The sequence below is a fragment of the Choloepus didactylus genome, chromosome 9, assembly GCF_015220235.1.
Source record: "Choloepus didactylus isolate mChoDid1 chromosome 9, mChoDid1.pri, whole genome shotgun sequence".
Taxonomy (NCBI): Eukaryota; Metazoa; Chordata; class Mammalia; order Pilosa; family Megalonychidae; genus Choloepus; species Choloepus didactylus.
In genome coordinates, this window is record NC_051315.1 from 13,255,657 (window position 1) to 13,280,924 (window position 25,268).

Consider the following 25,268-nt stretch of genomic DNA (forward strand, 5'->3'; position numbering starts at 1 on the left):
ATCGGAGAGCACGGAGCCCCAAGTTCCAGGTCCAGCTCTCTGTTGAGGCAGCTTTGGGCAAGTTCCCGCACCACTTGGACCTCAGTCTCCTCCTCTACAAAATGGGAGGTGGCTAAGGGGAGGCCCTGACAGGTCATGAATTAGACACCCCAGCCACTCTGCCCTGATGCCCCGGAGCCCCCAACAGGCTTTGCCACTGGGGACACCTGCCTCCCTCATGCCATATCCACATGCTCTATCTCATTCATAATGTCACCTGGGATCAGTGAGCTGCCGGTGACCCAGAGTGAGGCTTAAGACACCGTGAGTGGTGTGCTGGTAAATGGTTAACAACAGGCTCTGGCAGGTAGGGAGGGGAAGCCCTGATCTGCAGGGTTTTGCCAATTTCGGTGGCACAAAGACTCCCGCCATGGCCAATTTCAAGTGGCCAGCTTGAGGCCACTGGTGACCGAGTTGCAAGGAACCGTGGTGCACAGGTCCATGCAGGCTGGCCTCAGCACACCCCTGCCTCTCAGCTAGAAAGCTCTAGAAGGCTGAAAGTCCTGAAGAACCAAAGGGGTGATGTGGATGCAACGTAATTCACCCCAGGTCCCAATAGCTGGCAGCCACTGCTAACAGCATTTCTAAGTGTTATTACAGAATTGTGAGAGCTGAGATGGAATGTTGCAGCCCAGTTTTTTCACTTTGCATTCAAACACAAGCACATCCCCCTAGTTAGTATCAAGGCATGATAGCCATTTCCAATGGCCACACAACACAGTGCTCCTTTTAATAGATGCCCTCAGTTTGATGAATCAATCCCCTGTCATTGAACAGTTAGGCCAGTTCCAATTTTCCAGTTACACAGATGCTGAAATCAACTCTTCCTGCCTGATGGGATGTCCATCCTGGGAAAGGCAGCCATATGTTCCCAGCAGTGGCACTCAGCCCCTGGAACTGGGGACAGTGGTGGGAATGAGGAGCAGGGGCTTGGGTGAGGGGATACAGGGTGCCCCATGTCTGCACCCTTACAGAAGCTGGTCAGCATGGTCCTGCCAGCTTACAGGGTTTGGCCTTTTCCTGCTGGTTGCCCGTCCCTTGCCACAGGGTCTGTGGCATCCTAAGGCAGGCCCTATCCAAGCCCTGGAGAGATGTCTGTCATAAGCCAGGAAACCCTAAGGCCATCCCTTCCAGCAAGAGAGCTATAGAACCCGTTCCAAGCACGGGGAGGCTGTCACACCCTGCCTCCAGCAGACGAGCCTCAGAACAGCCCTTCAGACCCACTTGGTCACCCAGTCTGGAAAGGGACCCGCATAGAGGGCCTCAGCTCCCGCACCTGAGCCCGGCCCAGCACACACCATGCCCTGCACACGTCATGCCCTGCAAACACCATGCCTGTGCACCGCCCAGGCCCAGCCTGCAGGCTGGCCACCAGCATTGCCCAGCTCCTTGCAGATTCCGTGGAGTCTGCTCCATGCCACTCAGTTCTGTAGGGAAACTCCCAGAGTGCTGAGACACACACTGAGCGCAAAACTTCCCTATCCTTGAGGGGCTTCCGCCTTGGGGGCCTACAAGAGCCACCTGCTGCCTGGCACCTCCTCCCACATGTTCCCTGCACCTCCCGACAGGGGTACACTCCTGCAGGCAGGGAGGCCACCCCAGGAGCTCTCTGGAGGGGTGCAGGGAGCAGTGGTCCCCGAGCAGGCCCTGGGGTCCCCGCAGCTCTCCAACAGAAGATGCACCTGGCCCGAGCCTGCTCCAAAGCCGATGCCAACGAGCTGGCCGTGCTCTGCTGAGGCCTCGTCAGCCAAGCCCAGCTAGGGTGGGGCAATGAGGGGGCAGAGGGCCTGGGGAGAGGGGTGGGCAGGAAAGGCATCCTAGAGGTGGGTGTGATGGAGTGGGGGTGCCTTCTGTAGAACCTCTGCCTCCCCGCCCAGCTAGGCCTGCTGCCCTTCCCCGTATCGAGACTCTCTGTCAACATCTGTTGTTATTGCCCCTGGTGGGGGGCAACCACGCCTGACAATAGAGGGACCCCTCCCAATTGCCTAATTCTGTTCTCTGCTACCACGATACACCTGTCCATCCTGCTGCATGGTGGCTTCAGGGTCCACTCGTGCTTCAGGGAGGCAGAGTGGCCTGAGCACCCCGAGATAGATGGGAGCTACCCCGAGGAGGTGCTTCCTGAGCTTGCACGGGCCTCAGAGGCCCACAGTGTCCATGTGTCTGACAAAGGGGAGGCTTGAGAGCTGGGTCTCCACAGACCAGGGGAAGGAACAGACAACTTGCCAACCCAGCTGGCCCCGGGACCCTCAGGGCCGCAGCCCACTCCCACTCGCTATCTCCTTGCTCCCCCGTCATCTCCTCAGCTCCCCCCGGCCCCCTTGTGTGTGCTCCTACCCTCAGCTTTGGCTCCCCCTGCACCCTCCCAGGCCCCCACCCCACCTCTCAGAAAGCTCTTCTCCAAGGGGGCAGTTCCTGCCACCCCAGGGCAGGGGACCAGGGGGGTGTCATGGCCATGGGTACTTCTGAAAGCACGTCTCCAGGTCAGGGGAGCCAACCCCCCAACCCCCTGCCAGGGCCTCCCTCTCTCTTGATGTGGACCCCCCTCAAGTCTGCACTTAGAAACACCCATTTCTACACCCCTCTGAGCCACCCAAGCAATGCCAGGGAGCAGTGGCTCCAGGATCAGACGCCACCTCGGGCACCAGCCTCACTGGCACCTTCTACCACGGACGGGGACACAGGTCAGAAACTCAGCAGCTCAGCCTCATCCCGACTTTCCAAACCAGAACCTCTCCCGGGCACTTGTGCACGTAAGATCGTGAGACACACATCCCAGCGAGGGCGCCTTTTCCACATTTCCCCCAGGAGGCTCTCTGAGCTGTGCTCGAGTGGCTGGAGCAACAGGGCATGACTAAATGCACTTGAATAAACGAGGGAAAAGACGAAATCTGAGCCTCTCCATTCCTCGGAGACAGAAATAGCTCTGTGGCCTCCAGATGGACGGCGCAGGCACAGGGGAGGTCTCGCCTTCCCGCCAAACTTTCCCAGCAGGAGACGGGCACGGGCCAGTCCCCGTGGGGCTCAAATGACTGGCCGCAGCTCGTGCCCTCCTTCTGTTATAATTAAGCCAGCCAGAAATGCACCTAAGGATTCTAAATTCCGTACCCGACCCTCTAATTACAACCAGGAGGATCAGGAGACAATTACTTTCCAAAATAGCCCTCGGCGGGCAAGAGGCAAGAATCAGAGTCTCTGGGCAGAGCTCGAATGTGCCAAGGCGCTGATCCTAGGGCAGCCTGGCAGTCGCTGCCCCTTTCCCTTCCTGCTCCCAGGGCTCCACCCACCGGAGTCCCAGCCCACCCAGCCCTCCAGATTTGGGGTGGCCAGACCTTGGAGAACACCCGGGAGCAGGGGCTCCCTCCACCCTGGCCCCCATAAAACCAGCATGCATGCCTGATGACACCAGGCTGCCACTCCAGTTAAATCCTAACGGGCTAATGAAAAACACCCCTGCTGCTTCCCGAAGTGAGCAAAACAGAAAGTACCTCCTTGGGCAGCCACGGCCGCTGCTGCCGCCGCCGCGGCCACCGCAAGCGGAGAGGCCTTGCTGACCGGGTCGGGGAAACCGCTGCCCTCCAGGACCCCACTTTTGGCTTCTTTCTTCTCTGCAGCAGTGGCTGAGGCGGGCGTCTCCATCTTAGCCGCTCATCGTCCTGGGTGGCAGAGACCCTAAAAGAGAAGACAAAGACGCTCACCAAATGCTGTCCCCAAACCCAGTCGGGAGGCGACGACCCAGATTCACGGTCGCTGTGCGCTTCTAACCCAACCAACTTCACTCTCTTATAATTGGGAAGGAGGTTTTAATTAATTTTGAAAATCATTAGTCACGTGACCAGCCTTGGGAACAACCTCACGGACAACCGCCACACGTTGTTTTTTTTTTCTGTTTTACCCAGATTTTTAAAATCTAAGCAACAAGTCCCTACTGCTGGGAGGGGGGCATAAGAAAGCAAATCAGAAGCAGTGGCCTGCAACTTAGAGTATGGAGGAAAATAAAAAATAAATACAAGTGGCAACAAGTGCCCAGAGGGTCTCCTAGGTGCCAGGCTCACAGCCAGGCATTTTCGACGCCCACTCTCGGCGCTAAAGCCCACCACCCAAGGAAAGTCCTCGTTTTCCTGCCCCACCCCTGCTCAGCAGGAACCACCTTTCATTCATTCATGTGTGCATTCATTCATTCATTCCTCCACCCCTTTGACACACTTGTTCTCGTCATTTCCTCATTTACTCACTCACACTCACTCAGGCAACATATTTTTAAGTACCAATTTTGCATCGGGCATCTCGCCTGGTGCTGACGATACATACGTGAGCACCACACTCAGGAGGCGGGTAATAAATGTAAGTTTTGATTTCTGTAAATGAAAGGTAGCATGGAAAAATACAGCAGGGGGGGCAGGTGAGAGAAGGGTGGGGGGGCAGAGAGGGCACTGACTCTGGAGAGGCGGGACAGACATCAGTGCAGGAGGGACGGACTGCGGGAGGGGTGAGCCCTGAGAAGGTCTGAAGGCAGCGCCCACAGTCAGAGGGCAGGGGCAGGAGCCAGGGGCCGGCGGGAGGAGCCAGGCTCACCTGGGAGCAGTGGGGGGTCAGGGAAGGTTTTGAGCAGCAGGGACAGGATCTGACTCGTGCTGCAAAGGGGTCACTCTGCTCTCTGGGCAGAGCAGGGTTTGGGGGGGAAGGGGTAAAAGCAGGGGAGGCCACTTGCTAGGGATGTGATGTGGGATGGAGAGCGGAGTCATCATCGGTTCAGGCAGGAGCAGCCAGGTGGGTGCAGGCCACAGGTGGTGGCGGGTCTCAAGCATTTTATTACTACACTTCATCGCTTACAGATACTGCTAATACGGCACTTGTGTCCAATATTACAGAGCAGGAATGTTAAAGTGCTTTTTTTAGTTTAAAGAAAGAGGTTGTCACAGAGGCCTCGCCTTTTCTGCTGAGCCACAGGGTGAACGGACGGTGGTGCCATTTACTGTGATGGAGGGGAAGGGGCGGGAGGCAGGTCCAGAGGAGAACTCAAGAGCTCATCTTGGGTCCCATTAAAGCTCGAGATGCCAGGAGGAGGCATGGAGAGGGCTGTTGGCCGTGAGAGTCTGCAGCTTGGGGAGAGGTGGACACTAGAGATGGGAGTGTGGCGGCTGCTGGACCAGATCGCCAGGATCAAGGGTGCAGGAGAACATTCCAGAAGGGAGGCATGGGGCATTTTGACATTTTGAGGTCAGAAAAAGAAGGAGAAGCTGGCCAAGGGGAGTTAGCAGGAGGAACGACTGGTTGGGAGGGAGGGTGGCAGGAAAGAAACAGGAGGGTAGGGTCCTGGAAGCCAACAGAAGAAAGAAAATGTTTTATGGAGGAGTGGTCACCTCCATCCATCACCTCCATCCCGAGCTACCAAGAGGCAGAGAAATGAAGACCGAGAGCTAAGCAGCTTGAGTCGCACGGTGACGCTGGGGAGAGAGTGGGAACTGGAACACAGTCAATTCTTCCAAGAAATTTTGCTATAAAAGAAGCAGAGAGCTGGGCCCGCAGCTGAGGGGGCGCAGAGCCAGGGAGGGCTGTTACTGCCGTTGAAGAAAGGAGACGTGTCCACGTCTGCACGTGAGTGCGTGTTTACACATGCATGGGAAGGGTCTTAGGAAGGCTCGGGCATCACAGGGGGCAGCCTCTGGGGCAGCTGTGAAACCCTGGGCCTCAATGCTACAAATCTATCAGCGGACCCAGAATTGTACGTTTTAAAATTCCCTCCATACTCCCAACTCTTTCCAAGTATGAAATGGAGTGTTACGAGAAAGCTGGGGCAGGGCTCGTAAAAGAGGTCCCCGCTGGTTTCCCGAGCTAACAGCCCATGTTCTGATCCTCCCGGGCTGATTTTGCCTTGGTTGCCTTTTGTTTCTGCACACACCCGCTTGTCTGGTTTCCACAGTCCTTTAAAACTCCCCGCCCAGAAAACCCAAGACAGTCAGGCAGATGGCTGGGAGAGAAACTGAGGCCCGACAACCCCAAGGCCCGGATTCCAGAGTCAGGGATGCCAAGGAAAGAAAGAGGCTCGAGAAGGGAGTGCAGCCGTTTTCACGGGGTGTAGAGAGAGTGGAGAGAAGAGGGTGAAAGGCCGGGGAAGTTTCTGGTAACAGCAGCTGCGGTCCCACATTTGGGGAATTTGTCTTCAGCACCCACACATCAACACACCCCCCCAATACTGTCAGCAGCCGGGATTGCTTATGGGGAAGAAAGGTGAGGATCCCCACCAGAAGGAGACAGGCCACCTTTCACAGCGGAAGGAGGTACAGAGCTGAGTCCCTGGCTGTAAGCTTTTGGGTGCACCCACTGTAGGGCATGGAGTTAAGGAAGGTGGAGGGGTGTTTATTCAGAGTCCCATTACCCAGACGGCCACAGGGCCGGGTGTCCCAGCACTGGAAGAGACGAGCACAGGCCAGCTGCCCTGGGGTTCTGTGAGCACAGTGGGGAAGCTGACCCAGCAGTGCGGAGTCTCAGTCGGTCCCCACCACGCCCGGGGCCTCCTCCCCGTCCGCAGAGCAGCTGCTGCCACCCCTTCCCAGAGGAAGGCAGGAGACCAAGCAGAGAGGCTGTGCAAATCTTAGGAACTAACGGGATTAGCACAATTTCAGGGTAAATGCCAGGCACCAAGGGTCCTAGACAGTCGTTTCACTCCCTGAAGCCTTTCTCAGGCAGACCCCTGAGCCCCGGCGAAAAGCCTAGCCTGGACCACCTGAGGAGGACACGGAGGTGGGGAGTGGGGCTCTGGGTTCCCAGACCTCAGCCAGGGAGCCTGATGGTCTGTCCTGGGGTATTTCCCATGGGCTCCACAGAAAGAGCTGGGGAGCCACAGCAGTTCCCAGGGGGAGGACAGTCAATACCTCTCACAGTTTGCCTCTGAAACGCACAAGGCCCACACACCATCCAAACAGCTCCCAAAGGGCCAATGCAACCAGACTCCCCGGGACTCTGCTAAGGGAAGGAGGAGCACTGGCCCAGCAGCCAGGAGGAGCCCCCTTCCAACGCGGCATGAGGTCACACATGGGCCACCTGCCCTGCGGGGCCCCAGCACCCTCTGGAGGCTTTGGTGGCAAGAATAAAGCAGCTCTGGGAGCATTCTGATCAATCCCAGGGCCTCCCCATGAGACTCTGACTCAGTAGGTCTGAGCTAGGGGAAGCTGGGACCAAAAATACCTGCATTTTTAAATGAAGTTCCACAGATGTTTCTAATGCATGAGCAGGCTGGGGGAAAAAACTGCAGTGGGCGATTGCTAAGATGCCTTCCAGCTTCCAAATAATTTATAAAGTGCAGTTAAGAGTTGGTAACCTAAATGGAAGAAAGTAGATACTTTCATTGTCACTAATTTCTCACTGAAAGTTGTTACACCCCCCATGAATGCAGACAGCAAACCACAGCTGCTCCAGCAGTATCTGAGTCAGTCCCCGACACAAGTGGCAGGTGTGATTCTATCACGGCACCTCTGCAGGAACACAGATTGTTTGTGCTCAGCAAGGCTCCCAAAGTGATGTCATCCTTAGACCCTACTACTAGATGTGTCAGTAAAGAAGGGCATAGATTTCACTATCCCTGCCTGTGTACTTAAAACATTTCGGGGGTTGCATTCAATAGAACTGGCTTTTTTTGGGGGGAATCCTATGTATTTATTCTCAGCGTTCAAGACAGCATTCCAAGGATGGTCCACGGCACAGAGAAGGTTAAAAACCTAAGTTCAAAGCCTGGCTTGAAGGATAAATTAATAATCAGAGCAGGATGAGCGAATCACCCAGAAACCTGAAATCCCAGACACCTTTCGCACCACCTGGCCGCTTTGAACTCATCTGAGTGAGTCACAGGTATTAGCGCCTTCTCCCCCAGGCGAAATCAATCACCAGGAAGGAGGGGAGGCCTCGTCTCCCACCCAGCACAGCCACCGTTCTCACCTCCTCTGTGATCTCAGCCACGGGCACACGCACCCAGAACCCACGCACAGGTGTACACACACGTGCACGGGACACACACAGGCTCACACACTCACACGGCTCACACATACACAAATGCACACCATATACAGCTGCACACATGCACACAGACACAGCACACATAGGCTCACACACATAGCACACACACCATATATAGTTTCACACACACGTGCATTCACACTCACACATGCACATGCATATACAGAGTCCACAAGCACACATGCACACAGAGGAGCACACACTCAACATACCATCCACATCCACATACACAGCTGCACAATGCACACACACACAGACACATACACAACATGGGCGCGCACACACATATATATGTACAAAGATACACACCAACCCAAACAAACACACACACACTAGAGATAATAAACACCCACCCTGCCTTGATCACAGGCTTATTTTTAAGATCAAATGAGATAAAACATGCGAAAGTTCCTGGAGTGAAAAACCTTTGCCAATACAACATCAACTGAGATTAATAATAATTATAACCTAATTATAGTTCAAAAAAGAGAGCAGACCCCTGGCCCCAGGCCCTGAGGATGCTCTGATATCCTCCCCTGTGACCGAGCACCAGCTGCTTCACCTCCTCCGCTTCTCCATCTGGAAAATGGGCGCTCTAAAGTGTTTTCCCGACAGCCCAGTGCGGACAACGGAGAAGCAAGAGGGGGCTTCTGACTCTCCGTGGTGGGGGAGCCCAGGGAGGCTGGGCCCGTGTTTCCATTCAACTTCAACCAAAATTTGAACTCACTCCTTGATCCTGAAGGAGAAAGGAAGTAGGTGAGGGTTGAGCTGGAGGATGCTCAGTTCTTCCTCCATAGCTGGGAGCAAAATAATCCTGTTTATGCAACATATTCTTCCCAATTGATGGACAGGGGACATCTGTGCTGAGACCAGTGCCGTCTGCCATCGGCTGTGTGTCTTTGGCCTGGTCGCTTCCCTCTCTGAGCCCTGGCCTTCCCAGGAAGACAGGAGCATCCTCCCCGTCTCCTGGGGTGTTGCAGGGTGGGGGGACTGTGAGAGAAGACATCTACATCCCCAGCAGGGTCATTAACACAGATTTCAGCAGTTGCCCCCACACAAGACAGATCCCGGTAATTGGGCCGTCCCCACGTGGTTTGTCCGGGGCCAGCCCGGCAGGAAACCTCGGCAGAGGGGCACCCTTCTCCACGACAGGGCCGCCCGCCTGCGGGGCCCCGCAGACGTTCCGGGCTTCTGCCGTTCCCCTGCCTGCCTGTTTCTGCTGCCCTGTCCACTTGGCTTGGCTTTGCAATGTGAAGCCAAAGCCCCCAGGCCTGCCCTGGGCCTGGTGGGTCCCTGGCTCTGAGCCATGGGGCCTGGGGAAGAGGTGACCCACCTCGCACCCGCTGGCCCTCGTCCCCAGCTCCACTCCACTCTGGTGACCCAACGCTAGGAGGGGACCACACTGCTCCCACCTGGCCTGGCCCCTCCTACACCAGCCTGGCCAGGGGTTCCCGGGGGCCCAGCCTCCACCCTGGGCCCCAGGAAGAGAGGGCAAACACGGGAAGGGGACCCTGAGCCTGTGCAGGAGCCTACAGACATGAGGGAAAAGGCAGGGCTTTGGGGCAGTCCCCACAGCCCTATGGGCTATAAGGCCTCGACCCAGCCCCCAACACCGATGGCCACTCCCTCGCAAGGTACAAGGACATCATGCAATTCAATGCAGCCATGTCTGGAGGACACAGGCAGGCACCCAGCAGCCGTCCCTTCCCCACTGCAGACCCCTTCTGTCTGCACCTGGACTCGGCACCCAGTCTGCTACCCAGCCCAGTGCCCAGGGTGCTGGGGGAATAATGCAGGGGCTCGTCTGTAAGAGATTAGACCCTCCCTAAGGGTGCAGCCTGCAGGCCCTTGTTGGTGTAGGACTTGGAGAAAGAAAGATGCCCTTGAGCTTCTCCATCGTTCCTTGACCCCCACTTCAGCCCAAGGGTGGCCATGGCCCTGGGAGCCTCATTGCCAGAGAAACACGAACAGAACAAAACCTTCAAGCACCAGGGACAAACCCCTCCCTGGGCCAGCTACCCAACCTGTGTGACCTCATGGGTCACTGTGGCTGCCCCATGAGGCCGATATCACGACCCGCATTTTACAATAAAACAGAGGCCCAGAGAGGGTGAGTAACCTGCCCAAAGTCCGTGCTGGCATTCCAAGGCAGGTCCATGGGACTCCGAAGCCCACACATTCTCCACTTTGACAAAATAAATGCCTGCCACATGCGAGGAGTATTGCAGGACAGTCAAAAGGTCAGAGGTCCAGTTACAGCTCTTGTGGTACAGCACACCTGCGGGGCGTGACTCAAAGTCTAAGGCGGGATATGCTAAGTGTCAAATGAGCAGCAGAGACTTCAGGCCCCATGGCAGTTCAACGAGGGAGGGCTATGACCTGGGGGATCAGGGAGGGCTCCAGCCTTCAGGAACAAAACCTCCAAGTACCAGGGAGAAGCCCCTCATTGGGCTAGCTGCCCTCCCCATGTGACCTCACAGGGTCACCATGGCTGCCCATGAGGCTGATATCACAACCCTCATTTTACAATAAAACATGACTGGCCTGCAGAGAGTGGGGAAAAAGCACCCTGGGTGCAGAGAGATACCCTTGGCCCATTCTGGGGAGAGAGAAAAGGAAAGGAGAGAGTCCCACAGGGAGGAGAAATAAAGTAGGCTGAGGCGGGACAAGGGAAGCTGTGGGGTCACTGAAGAAGGCAGGCTGGGGGGAGGTGGAGGCTGAGAAGGACCCGGATGTCCAGCCTCCGGGGTCTCAGGATAGGTTTCTGAAGCGCAGCCCACCCATCCCAGCACCCCTTGTTCCCCGCTGCTTCCTGGAGCTTCAGCCCCCCAAAGGAGGAGGCAGCTGCGATGCACGGCCCAGCGCTGGGGGCCAGGGGTGGGCGCCATGCCAAAGTCACCCTCCTGGCAGGTGCACCTGCCTCTTTGCCGCTTCTGGAATTTATTTTTCCAAGTATGAAAGCACCCTAATCTGCCGAAGCCCTGGGCTGGGTGGTGTGCAAGACAACTGACAATTAACCCTAACTTGCTGCCTTGCAGGGCGGGAAGGGTGGCCAGCAAGGGCCCCAGCAGGAAATGCAGGCCCCTCCTGCGGCAGCGGCCTCAGATAAGGGGAGATGGGTATCACGGGGCCCAGGCTGAGCAAGAGGCATTTTTATTTTCCTCTGCGAGGGTGGAGGTGGGACCTGCTTAGTGACACTTTCGATGGTGTCGCCACTTCCCTTGGTTTCCACTCGGGTTTATCCCCTGACAATGCCAGGCCACCACCACTCCCCTGCCTTCATCCACGGACGCCCTCCTGCTCCACCTTCTCCCCTCCCTGTGCCACCCGAAGAGCCCATGCTTGAGAACCGGGCAGCCTGCCCTCGGGCCCTCTCCCACCGGCATCCTGGATGGAGCCGGCCAGCCTCCTGCTGCCGCTTCGGAGACTTACGCAACACGCCTTACACGTGTCCCCAGTTGGCTCATTCAGAGGGCGGAAAGGCCCCTGGTGGAGGTCCAGCGCCACCCAGAAGCTGCCGACCAGCACCCGAGGATCCCTAAGCCTCAGGTTTCTTATCTGTGGAGTGGGGTTGGTTGTGGCACCTCCCCGGAGGGCTGGGAGCCAATGGCACAGGGCACAGCACACACAGAGGGTCCCGAGTCAGACGCTCACAGGCCCTGGGGTCACTGCCCATCCTGCCGAGGCTCCCACCTGCTGAGAGCCGCCCACCAACAGGAAGGCTCTGTTCGAGAGGCAGGACCTGGCAGCCCCCTGCTGCGCCCACCCCTCCGTCCATCCAGACGCCTGTGCTCTGCAGATCTGACCAAAGGTCTGAGTGGGCACTTTCATTAAACATGCACTATCTGCTCAATTCCAAACTCCTGTAGGGACCACATCCGTCACCTTCCCCCAGGGAGAACCCACAGGCAGCAGAAGTCCCCAGAGGGCCCTGCTCTGCAGCCCACGGTCTCTCCCTGCCCCCCGGCCCCAGCAGAGGGCTGGGAACTGTCTGTGACCCTGCTGCTGTGAGGTGACAAGGGGCCCGCGGTGCGGCCGCCCGGCCAGGCTCCAGCTATTTTAACAGCTGCGCTGTGTATTCCTAGTGCATGTTTCCAAGGAAAAACAAGCTTTGCCTCTGCCCAAGGAGAGAAAACAGGCCGCCCTGGGCAGGCTGCAGGCAGGCAGGGAAGGCCTGGAGGGGAGAAGGGGGCACGCAGAAATCAGGGGCACCGACACCCCTTAATCCAAGATAAAGACCAACGCCCAATGAGTGGAGAGTCCTCAGGTGGGCTCTGAGAGGGGACAAAAGGGCCTGGGATGGGGACGATGTGCCCTCAGGATAAGGTCTGAGACCCCCATCACCTCCCACCCCCACCTCCCACCCCACCCCTTCAGGCTCACAGCCTCCCCACCTCTCCCCACTGGATAGCGCTGGTTAACCCCTCTCTGTCCCAGGCCATGTCGTTCCTTCCTAGTGCCCATCTCTGCTGTCAGAAATGCACGTAAAGGCCACCTCCTCAGGGAAGCCCTCCCTGCTGACCACCCCAGAGGACCAGATCACAATCTGCCCCTCTCTTGGTGCCCCCCTGAGATCCAGGCTCCTAGCTCACTGTACCCTAAGTACCTGCTGACACGTCTGTCCCCCATTATCCCCACCCTGTCACAAGGCCTATCGGTGCCTCGCTGACTGACTGAACACACAGCTGCTCTCCAGCTTTCGCCTGCAGGAATCCTCTTCTCCCCCTGGCCTCACCTCAGGCCTCAACACCCATCAGGCGCTGGGGGGCAAACAGACTTCGGCTCCCACCACACAGCACCCCTGGGTTGAGGGGAGCCTACGGTCAGGAGGCCATCGGTTACCGACTGGCAATGCCTGCCCTGGAGTCTACGAAGAAGGAAGAAGGGCTTCGAGGGCAAATGCTACTGGGTGAGAACCCACTCCTGCCCTTACAGACACTGCTCTGCATCCTGCCCAGCCCAGAAGTCTAAATATATACTCAGCACTCCCTCTGCTCAAGGCACACACCTGTTTTGGGATAAGTAAAAACATGAGTCCTTGCTGCTGAAAAGGTGCTTTTGAAGCATTCAGCACTCTCAGCCCTTGGGGGTCAATATGGGCGAGTGGGGTTGGAGGTGTGATGCAGGTAGGTTCCCCTACACCCTTCCAGCCTCCAGAAGCACAGGGGTCCCAGGCCTTCGCCCAGGCAGGGGAGGGGGAGGGAGCAGGATGGGCAAAGGGCACCTATCCAACCATCGTGGCTGTTCTGAGGAAGGGGCCGGGGCCACCCTGGGACTCTGCCTGGGTGACGGAGGCAGTTCTGGGCTGCCTGCGGGAAGAGGGCCTCCTGCTTGTCCACCGCTGCCCCTCGGGACTCTGGGGGTGAGGGCGGGGGGCCCTCTGGGCTTCTCTGAGCCTGCCCTGGTGATGGAGGGAACTCTGATGTCTCTATGTCAGCCGTGGAGAGACTCCTTGTGATTACAGCCAAGAACCACCCCTCGGGCACCTCTTCCTATTCCTTCAGCCTTCTCCCTCTGACCCTGGAGTCTGGCACCGGGAAATGGCTCCAGGGTTCATCTTGTCCAGTCCCCTGCCTCGGGCAGCTCAGCGACAGGAGCAGCTCCTTATGAATGATGCAAAGGGACTGCTCACCACGCTCCTGACCCAAGCACAGTGAATCGCAGCACTCTCCAGCCTGTGCTGGTTCCCCGGCTTGCTGTGCAACTTGGGAGAAGTGTCCGCCCATCTCTGGGCTTAGTGCCCAGCCTAGGAGATGGGCAGATCAGACCCCTAGAGAGGGTCAGGTCATGTCTCGGCTGGGCAGAAACAGGAATTTTGGCAAATGGGGAAGAGGGCAGGATCTAGCCCTGTCTGTGAACCAGCAACTCTTTATCGACACCAACAACCCCTCAAATGGGTGGGGGACTGGCCTTAGGTAGGGAACAAGGCAGGGCTCGGGGTGGGATGCTCACCGTGGAGACTCAGGGGGCTGCTCTGGTCCCCAAGGCTCTGGGGAGAGCCGGGCCTGTGTGTGGCCCTGGCACCCGTGGTGTGTCCTGTGTAGCCTGCCCTGGTTTGCCCAGCACAGCCCTCCCCATGCCTCCCGGGCACTGCCTGCACCCAGCCCTTCTGTCTGTGCACCTGCGGTGGGTGCTGTCTTCTGCCAGGCTCAGCCTCCAGCTTTCCCCAGACTCTGCCAACAGCCACCGGCCAGCACCACCCTGGCGAGGAGAAAGCCACCTTCTCCCTGCATGAAGCCAGCGGGCGTGCTCCGCCTGGGGCCGCCAGGTTTGTGCATGAGGAGGGAGGGGCCCCTGGGACCGCCGGCTAAGGTGCCTCTGGGGAAGCCTGGCCCGAGCCCCACCCCAGCCTCCCCCGGCTCCGCTCTTCCTCCTTGTGCGCACAGGATCCCACACGTCCCGCTCAATTCCTGGCCCAGGGACCTGACACTCCGCCCTCCTCAGCCCCGTGCGAGTCAGCTGTAGCCTGGGCACCCGCCGGCTGGTGGAGGGAAGCCAGGAAAGTTCTCCCAGCTCCTGTGACTCAGAACAGGCATGAGATTCTCCACTCAGGTGGCACACGTTCCCAGCACTGCTCTCCAGAGCCCCCAGCCCAAACGGGGAGTCAGTTCTCCAGGGAAAGAGATGACAACCTAGAATAAGAAGCTTCACAGCAGGCTCAGGGCCTCAGCTGGATCGAGGAGGTCAGGGGAGGCTTCCTGGAGGAAGGGGTGAATATGCATCTTCAGGGGAAGAGGTCAGGTCCAGAAGGACCTGCTAGAGCCAAGGGGGTCAGAGCAGATGAGGGCAGGGTCCAGGCAGCAAGCAGGGGGCGTGGTGAGCAAGAGGACTTCATGGCTCCGAGGCCTGGAGGTCAGTGTCCAGTGACAAGCAGGCTCCCACTGCCTGCAGAAAAATGTCTACGCTCTAGACCTGGGCACACAAAACCCCCAAGTCCAGTGCCAACCCCCCAGCCTCCTCAGCCTCAGTTTCCACCAACTCAAACCTCAGCCTTGATAGGACGGTGTTTTCAGAAGCCTAAAACCCCAGACACTGTGCCGTCAGGCCTCTGTGCTCACGTTCTTCTCCCCCACCTGAAATGCGTGTCCCCACTGCCCCTGTCCAATTAACTCCTCCTTATACCTTTTCGGCCAGGGCGCCTGCCCCAGGAAGCATTTCCCAGCTCTCCTGCCTCCAGGCATGCTCAGTGCACCTTGTTAGCCGGGGCACCCACCAGCGCCACACTCAACGTGCATTTCAACTCGCTGCTCAATTGTCTGCACCCAGGACGGTGTGGCTCTTTGACTTTTGTTCCCTGCATCTAACCTATCACCCGACACACAGTCAGTATCCCATAAATGTATAATGAGTGACAGTCATCACAGGGAGCCAGTGCTGTGAAACCAGCTGTCTCCTTGACCATCCCCCATGCCATGTCTGCTAATGGGATACAACGCATAGATGCCTGATAACAATGCTTTAGCCGATGCAGGGAGCCTGGCACAAAGCTGCAGCCTAGCCGGTTCTCTCAACGTAGAAGTAGACAGAACTCACTGGCTTAAAAAACAAAAACAAAAAAAAACTCCTATTCATTCCCTGAAATTCAACCATTAGAGAGTCACTTCTTTGGAGCCTTTCAGTTTTCTAATATAGTCTATTAAAATACAAACTTCCCTGAAACAAGGTCAGATCTTGAGGGGTTTTTGTATAAAAAGTTAAGTTTTCAAATAGAGAAGGATGCAGTATGGAGAGAGCTGGAGGGAAGAAGGGGGAGGAGCAGTCATGGGGGAAACTGTATAAAGTAAGGGTGCCAGTGCTAAAACCACCCTGCATCATTTTGCTGACGGCTGTGGCTCTAACTTCCAGTCCACACCCTCCTGATAAAAAGGGAACACATCTCTCTACTTGTTCCTCCACTTCAGTGCTTCTGGCATGACACCATATGCAAACTTAAGCGGCTTTGTAGTATGTGCTACTTGTTCTTTTTCCCTCTCTTTTCGATGAAGCTCTCCAAGGCACACTCGATCAAGCCCCTTTTGTTCTCTGAGCCTCTCCTTCCGGAGAGGAAATGAGAGTGTTCTTCAAAGCCTGAGTTGACACAGAGCCCCACAAATCAGTCTCCTGGCTGTCCCCACCACGGGTCTGGGTTGGGAGTCAGGGTGCCACTGGTGGAACTGGATTCTGGGCCTCCTGGGAAGATCTCAAGGATGTCCCAGTCCCCAAGAGGCCAGGGTGACACCCGGGATTTGTCCCCAGCCAGTGCAGGAGAGCAGGCACGGCAGGAGGGCACGAAGACCCTGGCCCTGGGGTGGCTCAGCACAGGAGGGGGCATATATACTGCCACCCACCATTGTCCCCAGGAGCTGGCTTCTATGCCCCAGGGCACATCAGGTGGTTCCCAGGCTTTGTGGCCCCTACCTGGGGTGTGAACATGAAACTCTCCCTGAGGCTGGATCCCATCATTCCTTACAGGCAGGGGCCACACCCAGTCCCTCCAACCAACCACCAACTGATGAGGGAAGACACTCCTCCAAGGGAGCCCCAAGGGAGCCTCCTGGAGGTCCCAGAGATTGTAAGAGATCAAGCAGCTCAGCCCCCTCATACTGCCCAGGAGTTCCCCCAGCACTGGGTCTCAACAGGGGTACCTTCACCTCCCGGGGACATTGGCAATGTCTGGAGACACTTCTGACCATCTCCAAACTGCTATGGTAGCTGTGGCTGTGGCTAAATATCCTGCAATGCCCAGGACAGCCCCCCGCAACAGAGAATTATCCAGCCAAAATGTCTACAGTGCTGAGGTTGGGAAAGCCTATTCTACAGCATTCTAGAAACTCAGTTTTCCAGGCTCTGCTTGAATACCCCCAGGGATGGGGATCTCACTACCTTTCACTAAAAAGAGAAGCAGTTCAATGACATACTGGATCCAAAGGCTGGCATAGCCTCTTCCTGAAAATTGTGGCAAGTGACTCAGCTTCTCCTCAACTTGGTATCTTTAAGTGGAAAATGGAGCTAGTAATCTGATGTCCCAGGACTGTTATGGAGGAATCTGTGCCCATAAAACATTTAGTGCAGCACCTCATGTCCAATACATGTAAACCAAAGGGGTTGTAGAGATTACAAGACCTGACTGACAGTGTCTGGTTTTAGAATCTACCAACACAAGATCCCAGCTATCCCACTGACTACTGGATCGCCACATCTGCTTAAAACATCTGCTAGATCCCTGACTTGCCATGCCAACACTGTCACGGATAAGAAGGACCATGTAGAAGATGTCCACTGCAACACCCCGAAAATCTCCTATGTGTCCACAGGAGAGAAAGAGTATTTAATACATTCGTATCATAGATAGCAACACGGGAAAAAGACTGCAGCTATTTTGGGTCATTGGTATAAAGACAGAAAATGGTTCAGATCATATGATAAGTGACAAGAAAACAGAATTGAATGTATACCATAAGTGCAACTAGGAAAACGAACCACATGTACAAGCAGAGACAACACATAACAAGGAAAATTTTGCATCAGGATGATGGGATGTGGGGTAATGCCAGGTTCTGGTCATGTTTTTTAACAGAATGATCACCCTGTTCTTTCCAGAAAAGTGCTGTTTATTAAAGAATATAAAGAAAACAAAAGGAAAAACTACAAATCTAGCCTTACTTTTGTCCAAGGAAGAAGGGTGTAGGGGAACTCTCAGAAGAACATGGCCATGTCTTCGGCCACTCTGGGGGAGCCTCCCTGGGCCTCAGAATGGGGGTGTCTGCTACTTCCTGGTGCTCCAGTCCCAGCAGGCAAAGCAAGTTCTGTCCACCCAGCCCCTCTACCCACAGGACATAATCCCCCCTCACGGTCTTCCAGAGCTAACTTTACTCCTACACGTTCACTTTGGATTGTCACCACCTCCCTCTTTTCAGAGGAGAAACCAGGGGTCAGAGAAGGGCAGCAGTGGGGACACAGCCTCGTGGCCCCCACAGGATCCAGTGCCCGGCTCCCCACCCCGAAACTGGTCCCTCCCCAGTGGAGGCCAGGAAACTGAGCTGCAGCCCCTCCTGTCGAGGCTGCATCCCTAGACTGCCCACAGATCTTGGGGAGCATCAAACTTAATTTATTAAAAATATTTCAGAAAAGCTCTCAAAACCTGAGTCTCCCCCACACTAAGGAAGAGCCACTCCCCCTCTATATCCCTCCTTCCCCCCAAGGCCCTGCTCCGGTCATCCCCAAAGAAAATGTTTAAAAGGTGAGGATTTTGCTAACTGCTTTCTTTCTTCATTTGCTTGGCAGAGTGCCAGAGAGCCAGAGCCAGTGACTGGGTGGGGGTGGGGGTGGGGGCTGCCCCTTTAGAGGCCACTCAAGGAGAAACTCAGAGACACAAGCATGATAGAAGTGAGCTATTAAGGCTTTATCATGTCTCTTTGGGGAACAGAAGGCAGGAGCTGACATGATAAAACCATACCTGCTCACTTCTTCATAGGGAACTGGACATGCCTAATCACCTCTCCCAGAACCAGTAAGAGGACCCCAAAAGAGGCTAAGGAGTTAGGGGACTGTGCTTCCACTCCTCAAGGGATGGTGGGATCAGTGAGGGCAAGAGGAGAGTACCCTAACAATAAGACAGCTTTGCTGCCAGCATACAAGCATCCATCCTGAATGGTGGATGGCATCTTCTGACGCGGTGGCTGAGAAACCAGGCTCGGATTCGGCAATGCCAAGCCGGCAGAGCTGGCTATGCAGGGGTCAGGCCTCAAACCCAGGAGCCCCGATCAGGCCCGAGGGTGCTTCGCGGGAAGCTGCCGTTCCTTGATTCCACATCCTCTCGGCCTGGAATTCTGAAATCCCTCTACTCAGCGGCTTGCTCTCTCTCTGGGATCTGCTTTTCTGGCTCTAAGAGGCCTTTGTTAAAACCAGGAGATCCTTAAGATACCCAGAGGAAACTGCCAGGCTGTTTTCAAGTGCTGTTTGCCAACACTTACCAACGGGCTAAGCTTTGGGGACTGAAAGAGGATGCAGACCCAGCACCTGGCCTCAGGGCACCCACGGGGTGGGGGTGGGGGCCCAACAGGGCAGCAGCTAGGCACAGTGTATGGAAAGAAGCCCTGGGGGCCATGAGGGGCATGGGGGTGGGGGTGGGGAGAGTGGGGGGTGCATTTACCCCAGGGAGGAGCATGGAGGGCTTCCTGGAGGGGGTGACAGCTGATCCAAAGCTGCAAGGTGAGGCAGAGATAGGACAAGCCCAAAGAGCCGCCTGGCAAAGCCCTGCGGGGAAAAGCGAGCCAGGGGTGCTGGGAGGTGCAGGGGCAATGGGAGGGTGAAGTGCAGGGTGGACAAGGACCGTGGAGGGGGAAGGTGGCGGCCAGGGGTCAGGACTGTATTCTGAAGGTACTGGGGACCTTCAAAGGGTTTCCCGCAAAAGGGTGATGTCATCAACATGGAATCAGCGCAGCCAGGCTTTGCATCACAGCACGAACGCCCCTGGGCCTTTGCAAGCCCGCCACCTCCTCCAGGCGGCCCCAGGACCCCCATGCCCCTAAGTCCCTGACCTTCCAGTTCCTAAGCCCCGATGAGGGCAGGGCAGGTCATTTACACCAGGGGGCTGGAGGCTCACTGTCCTCCCCTCTCCCGGAAGCCGGTGGAAGAGGCTCACTGAGGACCCTCAGAGCGGGCAACGGGCTCCAGCACCTGGGACCTCGGCAGGAGACTGAGCCTCTCCAAGCCACATTTCCCCATCTGCAGGGGACAGTGATACCATCTGTTCCACAGGGCACCCACCACATGGCTGGGCCTTCCCACCACCATCCCGCGCAGACCCTACACCACCGCAGCTGCGGAGATTCCCGACTTCCGTTGGGGAGGTGGAGGGAAAGACAGACACCCCAGTTTTCCCAGAAAGACTTCCACAGGTTCTCTCCCTCTTTCTCTCTTTATTTTCTCTATTTCCTTCATCTGTCCTCCCTCCCCTCCCATCCTTCTTTCCTTCCTTCCTTCCCCCTCTCCCTTCCTTCCCTCCTTCTTTCCTTCCCTTCCAACACGGCAGTGACAGCCAGGGCTCAGCATTTGGGTGGCGGTGGCTGTCTCTGCTCACCAGGAAGAACGGATGGAAGACAGCCACGCTAGGCTCTCACACATCTGCCTCACCCAAATTCAAGGACCGTCTGTCTGCTTTCTGGCTGCCAAAGGATGTGTGTGTGTGTGTGTGTGTGTGTGTGTCCACACGAGACTGCCCTTTTCAGTGATAACTGCTAAGCAAGTCCTGAGTAATAGATGTCTTTCTGAGAATTGAGAAACCCAAAGGTATTTCAGTGCCGTGAAGAAAAACAATGTTTTGCTTACTCCACATTCCTTCACCATGCTGTGATGTCTACAGGACTGAAAGAGATGCATGTGTTGTTTTCCTTCCGTTTGCCTAAACAAACGCCCTGCCACGCACGCACACACACATGCACACATACACTCTGTGAGCCGAGACAGCTCGGCACTGCACCTTCCTGGGCTGGAAAGGAAGGCCAGGCGGCCGATCCTGGCCTGGGGAGGCACAGCAGTTAGGGACAAGGCTCAGGGGTCAGGACAACTCAGAAACTCACCCCAGTCCTGCCCCTTTCTCGCCGTGTGCCCTGGGGCAGGGAGCTAAATGCCTCTGTGCCTCAGTTTCCCCACCGGTTCAGGGAGAGTTGAATCACCACATTAGTGTGCCTAGCCCAGAGAAAGCCTCAGTGAACATGAGCCAGTAGAGGCTGTATCTGAAGTCTGGGTTGGTCCAGGCCAGTCCGTCCCACCTCCTCCAAGCAGACGTTTGGAGCTCGTGGCTCCTTTTCTCCCCAGCACCAATGCACGCAACATGTGGAGGTCCCTCTTAAACCAGGGACCCCAAGCAGGAGGTCCTGGCCCCAGGGACTCACACAAGGAGGAAGGAAGAATTGCGACGCTCCCCACCAGACCACCCAACAGTAGGATTTCAAGATCTGTAGCTCATCTTAGGAGGCCAAGGGCCAGCCAGCTCCCCACCAGCTGGGACCTTGGGGAAACTGCCCGGTCTCCGTGAGCCTCAGGTGCCTGATTTGCAAAATGGGAATGATGACGGTGCTGACATCAGGGCATGGAGGTACGTCTGTCTGCTACACAAGCTAATGCACACATGTAGTCAGTAGAGTGCTGGCACACACTAGTGCACTTACAATCTCGGCTCTTATTTTAGCAGGACCCAGAGTGTGTGCAAGGGGAAGGGGTAGCTCACACTTTTCCCTGGGGCCTAGTAACCCAGATTCCCTACCCCCCCCCAGCCACCCTCCCCCTCCCACAGGCAAGGCTGGTGGCCCTGCCCAAACCAGGTGCCCTTCTCTGGCTCAACTCGACACCTCCCCTGGAAAACCAGGTGCATCTTTGACCATGCCTCTGGTGTGTCCAAGCCAACCCTGTCCCAGGAGCAGGAGAAGCAGGCCAGAGGCCCCGGGGCTGTGTGCTGAGGCACCCAGGTTGCCCAGCGTCTCACCTGGACATGCCACCTGCCTGCTGCACACTCTCTCCGCACAGGCAGCCAGGTCCCAGGGCTCCTTCGCCCCTGCTCCCACCCGGCAGCCCCATGCAGAAGCTGACCCTCCCTCCTGCCCACATGGTCCAACACCCTGGAGCCCTACAGAGCCCCCGCTGTGCCGTAAACACGCCCTGTCACCACCCCCTGAGACAGCCTCCACGTCACCTGCCCTGGGAGGCTGGTGGGAGCCCACTCTGCTCCCCTCATTACTTTCTCCAGCTGAGTGGGCCGACGGGATAAACCAGCCAGGCTGAGTCAGGACCGATGAGGGGAAGGTTCTGAGTCACAGGAGAGATCGCACGCCGCGAGGAGATAACGGCCGGTTCCAAGATCCCGTGGGCAGGCAGCTGCAGGGCAGCCAGAGACACGTCTCCCAGCACAGGAAGCAGTGGGAGCGGGAAGCCAGGCCCCGGCTTTGATGATCAGTTGCGGAACTTTGTGCTCAACGGTAAGAAAGTTCAGCTCGGGGAGAACTCAGTGGTCGAGGGAGCATCCAGGGCTGAGGGAGAACCAGTGTCTTGGGGAGAACCCAGCGGCTGGGGGGGACCCAGAGGCCGGGGGAGCATCCAGGACTGGGAGAGAACCCAGAGGCTGGGGGAGCATCCAGGACTGGGAGAGAACCCAGCAGCTAGGAGAGCATCTAGGGCTGGGGGAGAACCCAGAGGCTGGGGGAGCATCCAGGGCTGGGGGAGAACCCAGAGTCCAGGGGAGCATCCAGGACTGGGAGAGAACCCAGCAGCTAGGAGAGCATCTAGAGCTGGGGGAGAACCCAGAGGCTGGGGGAGCATCCAGGGCTGGGGGAGAACCCAGAGGCCGGGGGAGCATCCACGGCTGGAGGAGAACCCAGAGGCTGGGGGAGCATCCAGGGCTGGGGGAGAACCCAGAGGCTGGGGGAGCATCCAGGGCTGGGGGAGAACCCAGAGTCCGGGGGAGCATTCAGGACTGGGAGAGAACCCAGCAGCTAGGAGAGCATCTAGGGCTGGGGGAGAACCCAGAGGCTGGGGGAGAATCCAGAGGCTGGGGGAGCATCCAGGGCTGGAGGAGAACCCAGAGGCTGGGGGAGCATCCAGGGCTGGGGGAGAACCCAGAGGCCGGGGGAGCATCCAGGGCTGGGGGAGAACCCAGAGGCCGGGGGAGCATCCAGGACTGGGAGAGAACCCAGAGGCCAGGGGAGCATCCAGGGCTGGGGGAGAACCCAGAGGCCGGGGGAGCATCCAGGGCTGGGGGAGAACCCAGAGGCCAGGGGAGCATCCAAGGCTGGGGGAGAACCCAGAGTCCAGGGGAGCATCCAGGGCTGAGGGAGAACCCAGCAGCTGGGTGGCCGTGCCCTGCTTACTCCTCTGCAAAGTGCAGAGACACAGCACACCCAGGGCTCAGGACAGGAGGGACAATAAGGAGATAAAAGTGGGGATATTAGAGCCTGGCTATACTACAGGATGGACAGATGGACAGGTTTGTGACAGGGGGGCACCTCCCTACAACCAGCATCAGGACCTGGCTGCCCAACCCCTTCCCCAGGTCTCATCACAACCCCAACTGTGGTCAAGAAGTACCCACAGGACCAAGAATATGGCCACTGCCCTCTGGGGGCCTCTCCCACGCAGAAGGGGACACAGAACATGCCCAGCACCCAGCACAGCAGGGACCTCCGATGTTCCCACGCTGGAACATGGACACAAGCATGCGGGATGCTTGCTAGGAGTGGGCCCCCGCACCAGAGCCCTGGTTCTAGAAACCCAACTCCCAAACACCTCTCTGACCTTCTCAACTACCCGAGGCCCTGGCCCCACTCAGCACCCGCTGTGGCACGAGGCACACCCCGCCGGGATGCCCCTTCAAAGCCAGCAGAGTGGCAGAGGCCGGCCTCAGAGCCAAGCAGACAGAGCTGGTTTCAAAGCCGGTGCAGCCTCTCACCAGCCGGGTACCCCAGCCCCCTGAGCCCGCTGCCCTACCTGGAAAACGAGAACAGCAGGACCTGCCCCGGGAAGGTTCAACGTGTCAGCCTGTGCCAGGACCAGGCATCCAGTGGGCACTCAGTGCCACCGCCTTCCACCGGCCTGGGTGTCAGTGGGCATGGCCTGGGCTCGGAGCTGCCATCCCCGGATGGACGGCATCTGGTGCCTGGGCCTCCACTTCCATGCTAGGACAATGCTAGCCCCTGGGCAGAGCTAAGCAAGGAATGGGGCTGGCACCTGCCTGGGCGAGAGGGTTAAAAGGGCCCAGGAGCCAGGGGCAGCAGGATGCAAAGCGAGGGGAGCCGGAAGGGAAGGCACACACAGGATGAGGGGCAGATCCGCTCTCCCACAGCACCCATGCTCTGACACTCCGCACAGGCTCACCGGCTCCCCAGGGGGAGGTACTGTCATCCCCTCCTTATAGGGGAGGAGGCTGGGGCAGGACCCCAGTCTGCCAAGATGTTCCAGAACCTCCTGCCTCAGGGGTTCAGATTTCCTTTAACTAGAAAGGCCAGTCCCCAACAGAGCAAACCAGGGCCCCCCAGTTACTCCGAGGGAGAACCCTGGTGAGAAAGCCTCAGAGCTGTGCAGACACGTTTACAAGGGAGGGCGGCACCTCACTCCCCGAGGCGGGCCCTGGGGTGCACCTCGAAAGGCTGTGAGTTACGCAGTCACCCGCTTAGGGAGAGTAAGAGCCCTGCTCGCCCCCGAAGTGGCACAGGGGGCACTTGTGAGAACACCGACCACCTCCAGGTGGATACCACTGAGCGGCAGGGAGAAAGGTGGGGCTGCATAAATAATACGAGTGTCGGCAGGCGTGATTATTAAATGTTGTCATCTTGGAAGAAAATTAATTAGCAATAGCTGTAGCTGTCTTGTGTCTGCTTAAGCAGCGTGCATCTCAATTAAAATTTAATTGCCGCAGCTTCCATCGCAGCAGGTTGAACGGCTTGAAATGTCGGGCAGGCTCCACATGTACATGAAGCTTAAATTAGGGTGGAGAGGAGGAGCTGTCAGACGAGCAGAAGGGGCGGAGGGAGGGGAGTGGGCCAGTGAGGTTCCTGCACTTCCACATCCCGGGATCTGCTGGGCCTGCAGGAAGCAGGGTTTCCAAGCAGCCAGGTGGACATGGGGGGCAGCTCCAGCTCCTGTGACCCTCCGCACAGACCCCCGCCCTTGGGAAAGGAAGTTTTAAGGCTGGAGTGAGTCAGGCAGACTTCCATGGGGACCCTGGCTGTAGGTGGTGGGTCCACATCACAGAACAGGGCCTGGTGGAAAGGTCTGGAAAGAGCAGACAACGGGCCACCCTAGAAGCGAAGGTTTAGGACTGGGACTGCCAATGCCTGTGCCTTCAGAGGCAAGCAGAGGAGCTGGCCATGCCTGAGGCAACAGGAGCCAGGCCCTGTGGGGAGCAGGCAGCCTCTGCCCCCTCAACCAGCTCTTCCCGAGTAAGGATGAGGCCGAGGGTGCCAGGGTTTCACGGGAGTCAGGATCAGGGTTCTTATTTCAGGTTTCCTGGCTTTTAGCACAAAGAGCAGGCCTGATCTGAGGGACTTACAGGCCACAGCCAGGCCATGGGTTGTAATTTTTGGCCTCTTGTCTAGAAATTTCTGCCAAGAAATATACACAAAAAGGTGTCTTTGTAGAAAGATTAGTGGTGGCCAGGGGCTGGGAGGCTTGGGGAAATGGGGAGACTGATAATGGATACAGGGTTTCTTTGGGGAATGATGAGAATGTTCTAGAATGTTCTAAAA

The 25,268-nt window shown here is 57.2% G+C and overlaps 1 protein-coding gene across 1 annotated transcript in view; it reads right to left on the minus strand.

The window, feature by feature from the left end:
- The window catches only part of GLI2 (GLI family zinc finger 2), a 247,706-nt gene that overhangs the window by 177,386 nt on the left and 45,052 nt on the right, over nt 1–25,268 (minus strand). Inside the window, 1 exon segment of the mRNA XM_037850244.1 lies at nt 3,528–3,711. Coding sequence (XP_037706172.1) covers nt 3,528–3,678 — 151 coding nt within the window. The 5' untranslated portion in view covers nt 3,679–3,711.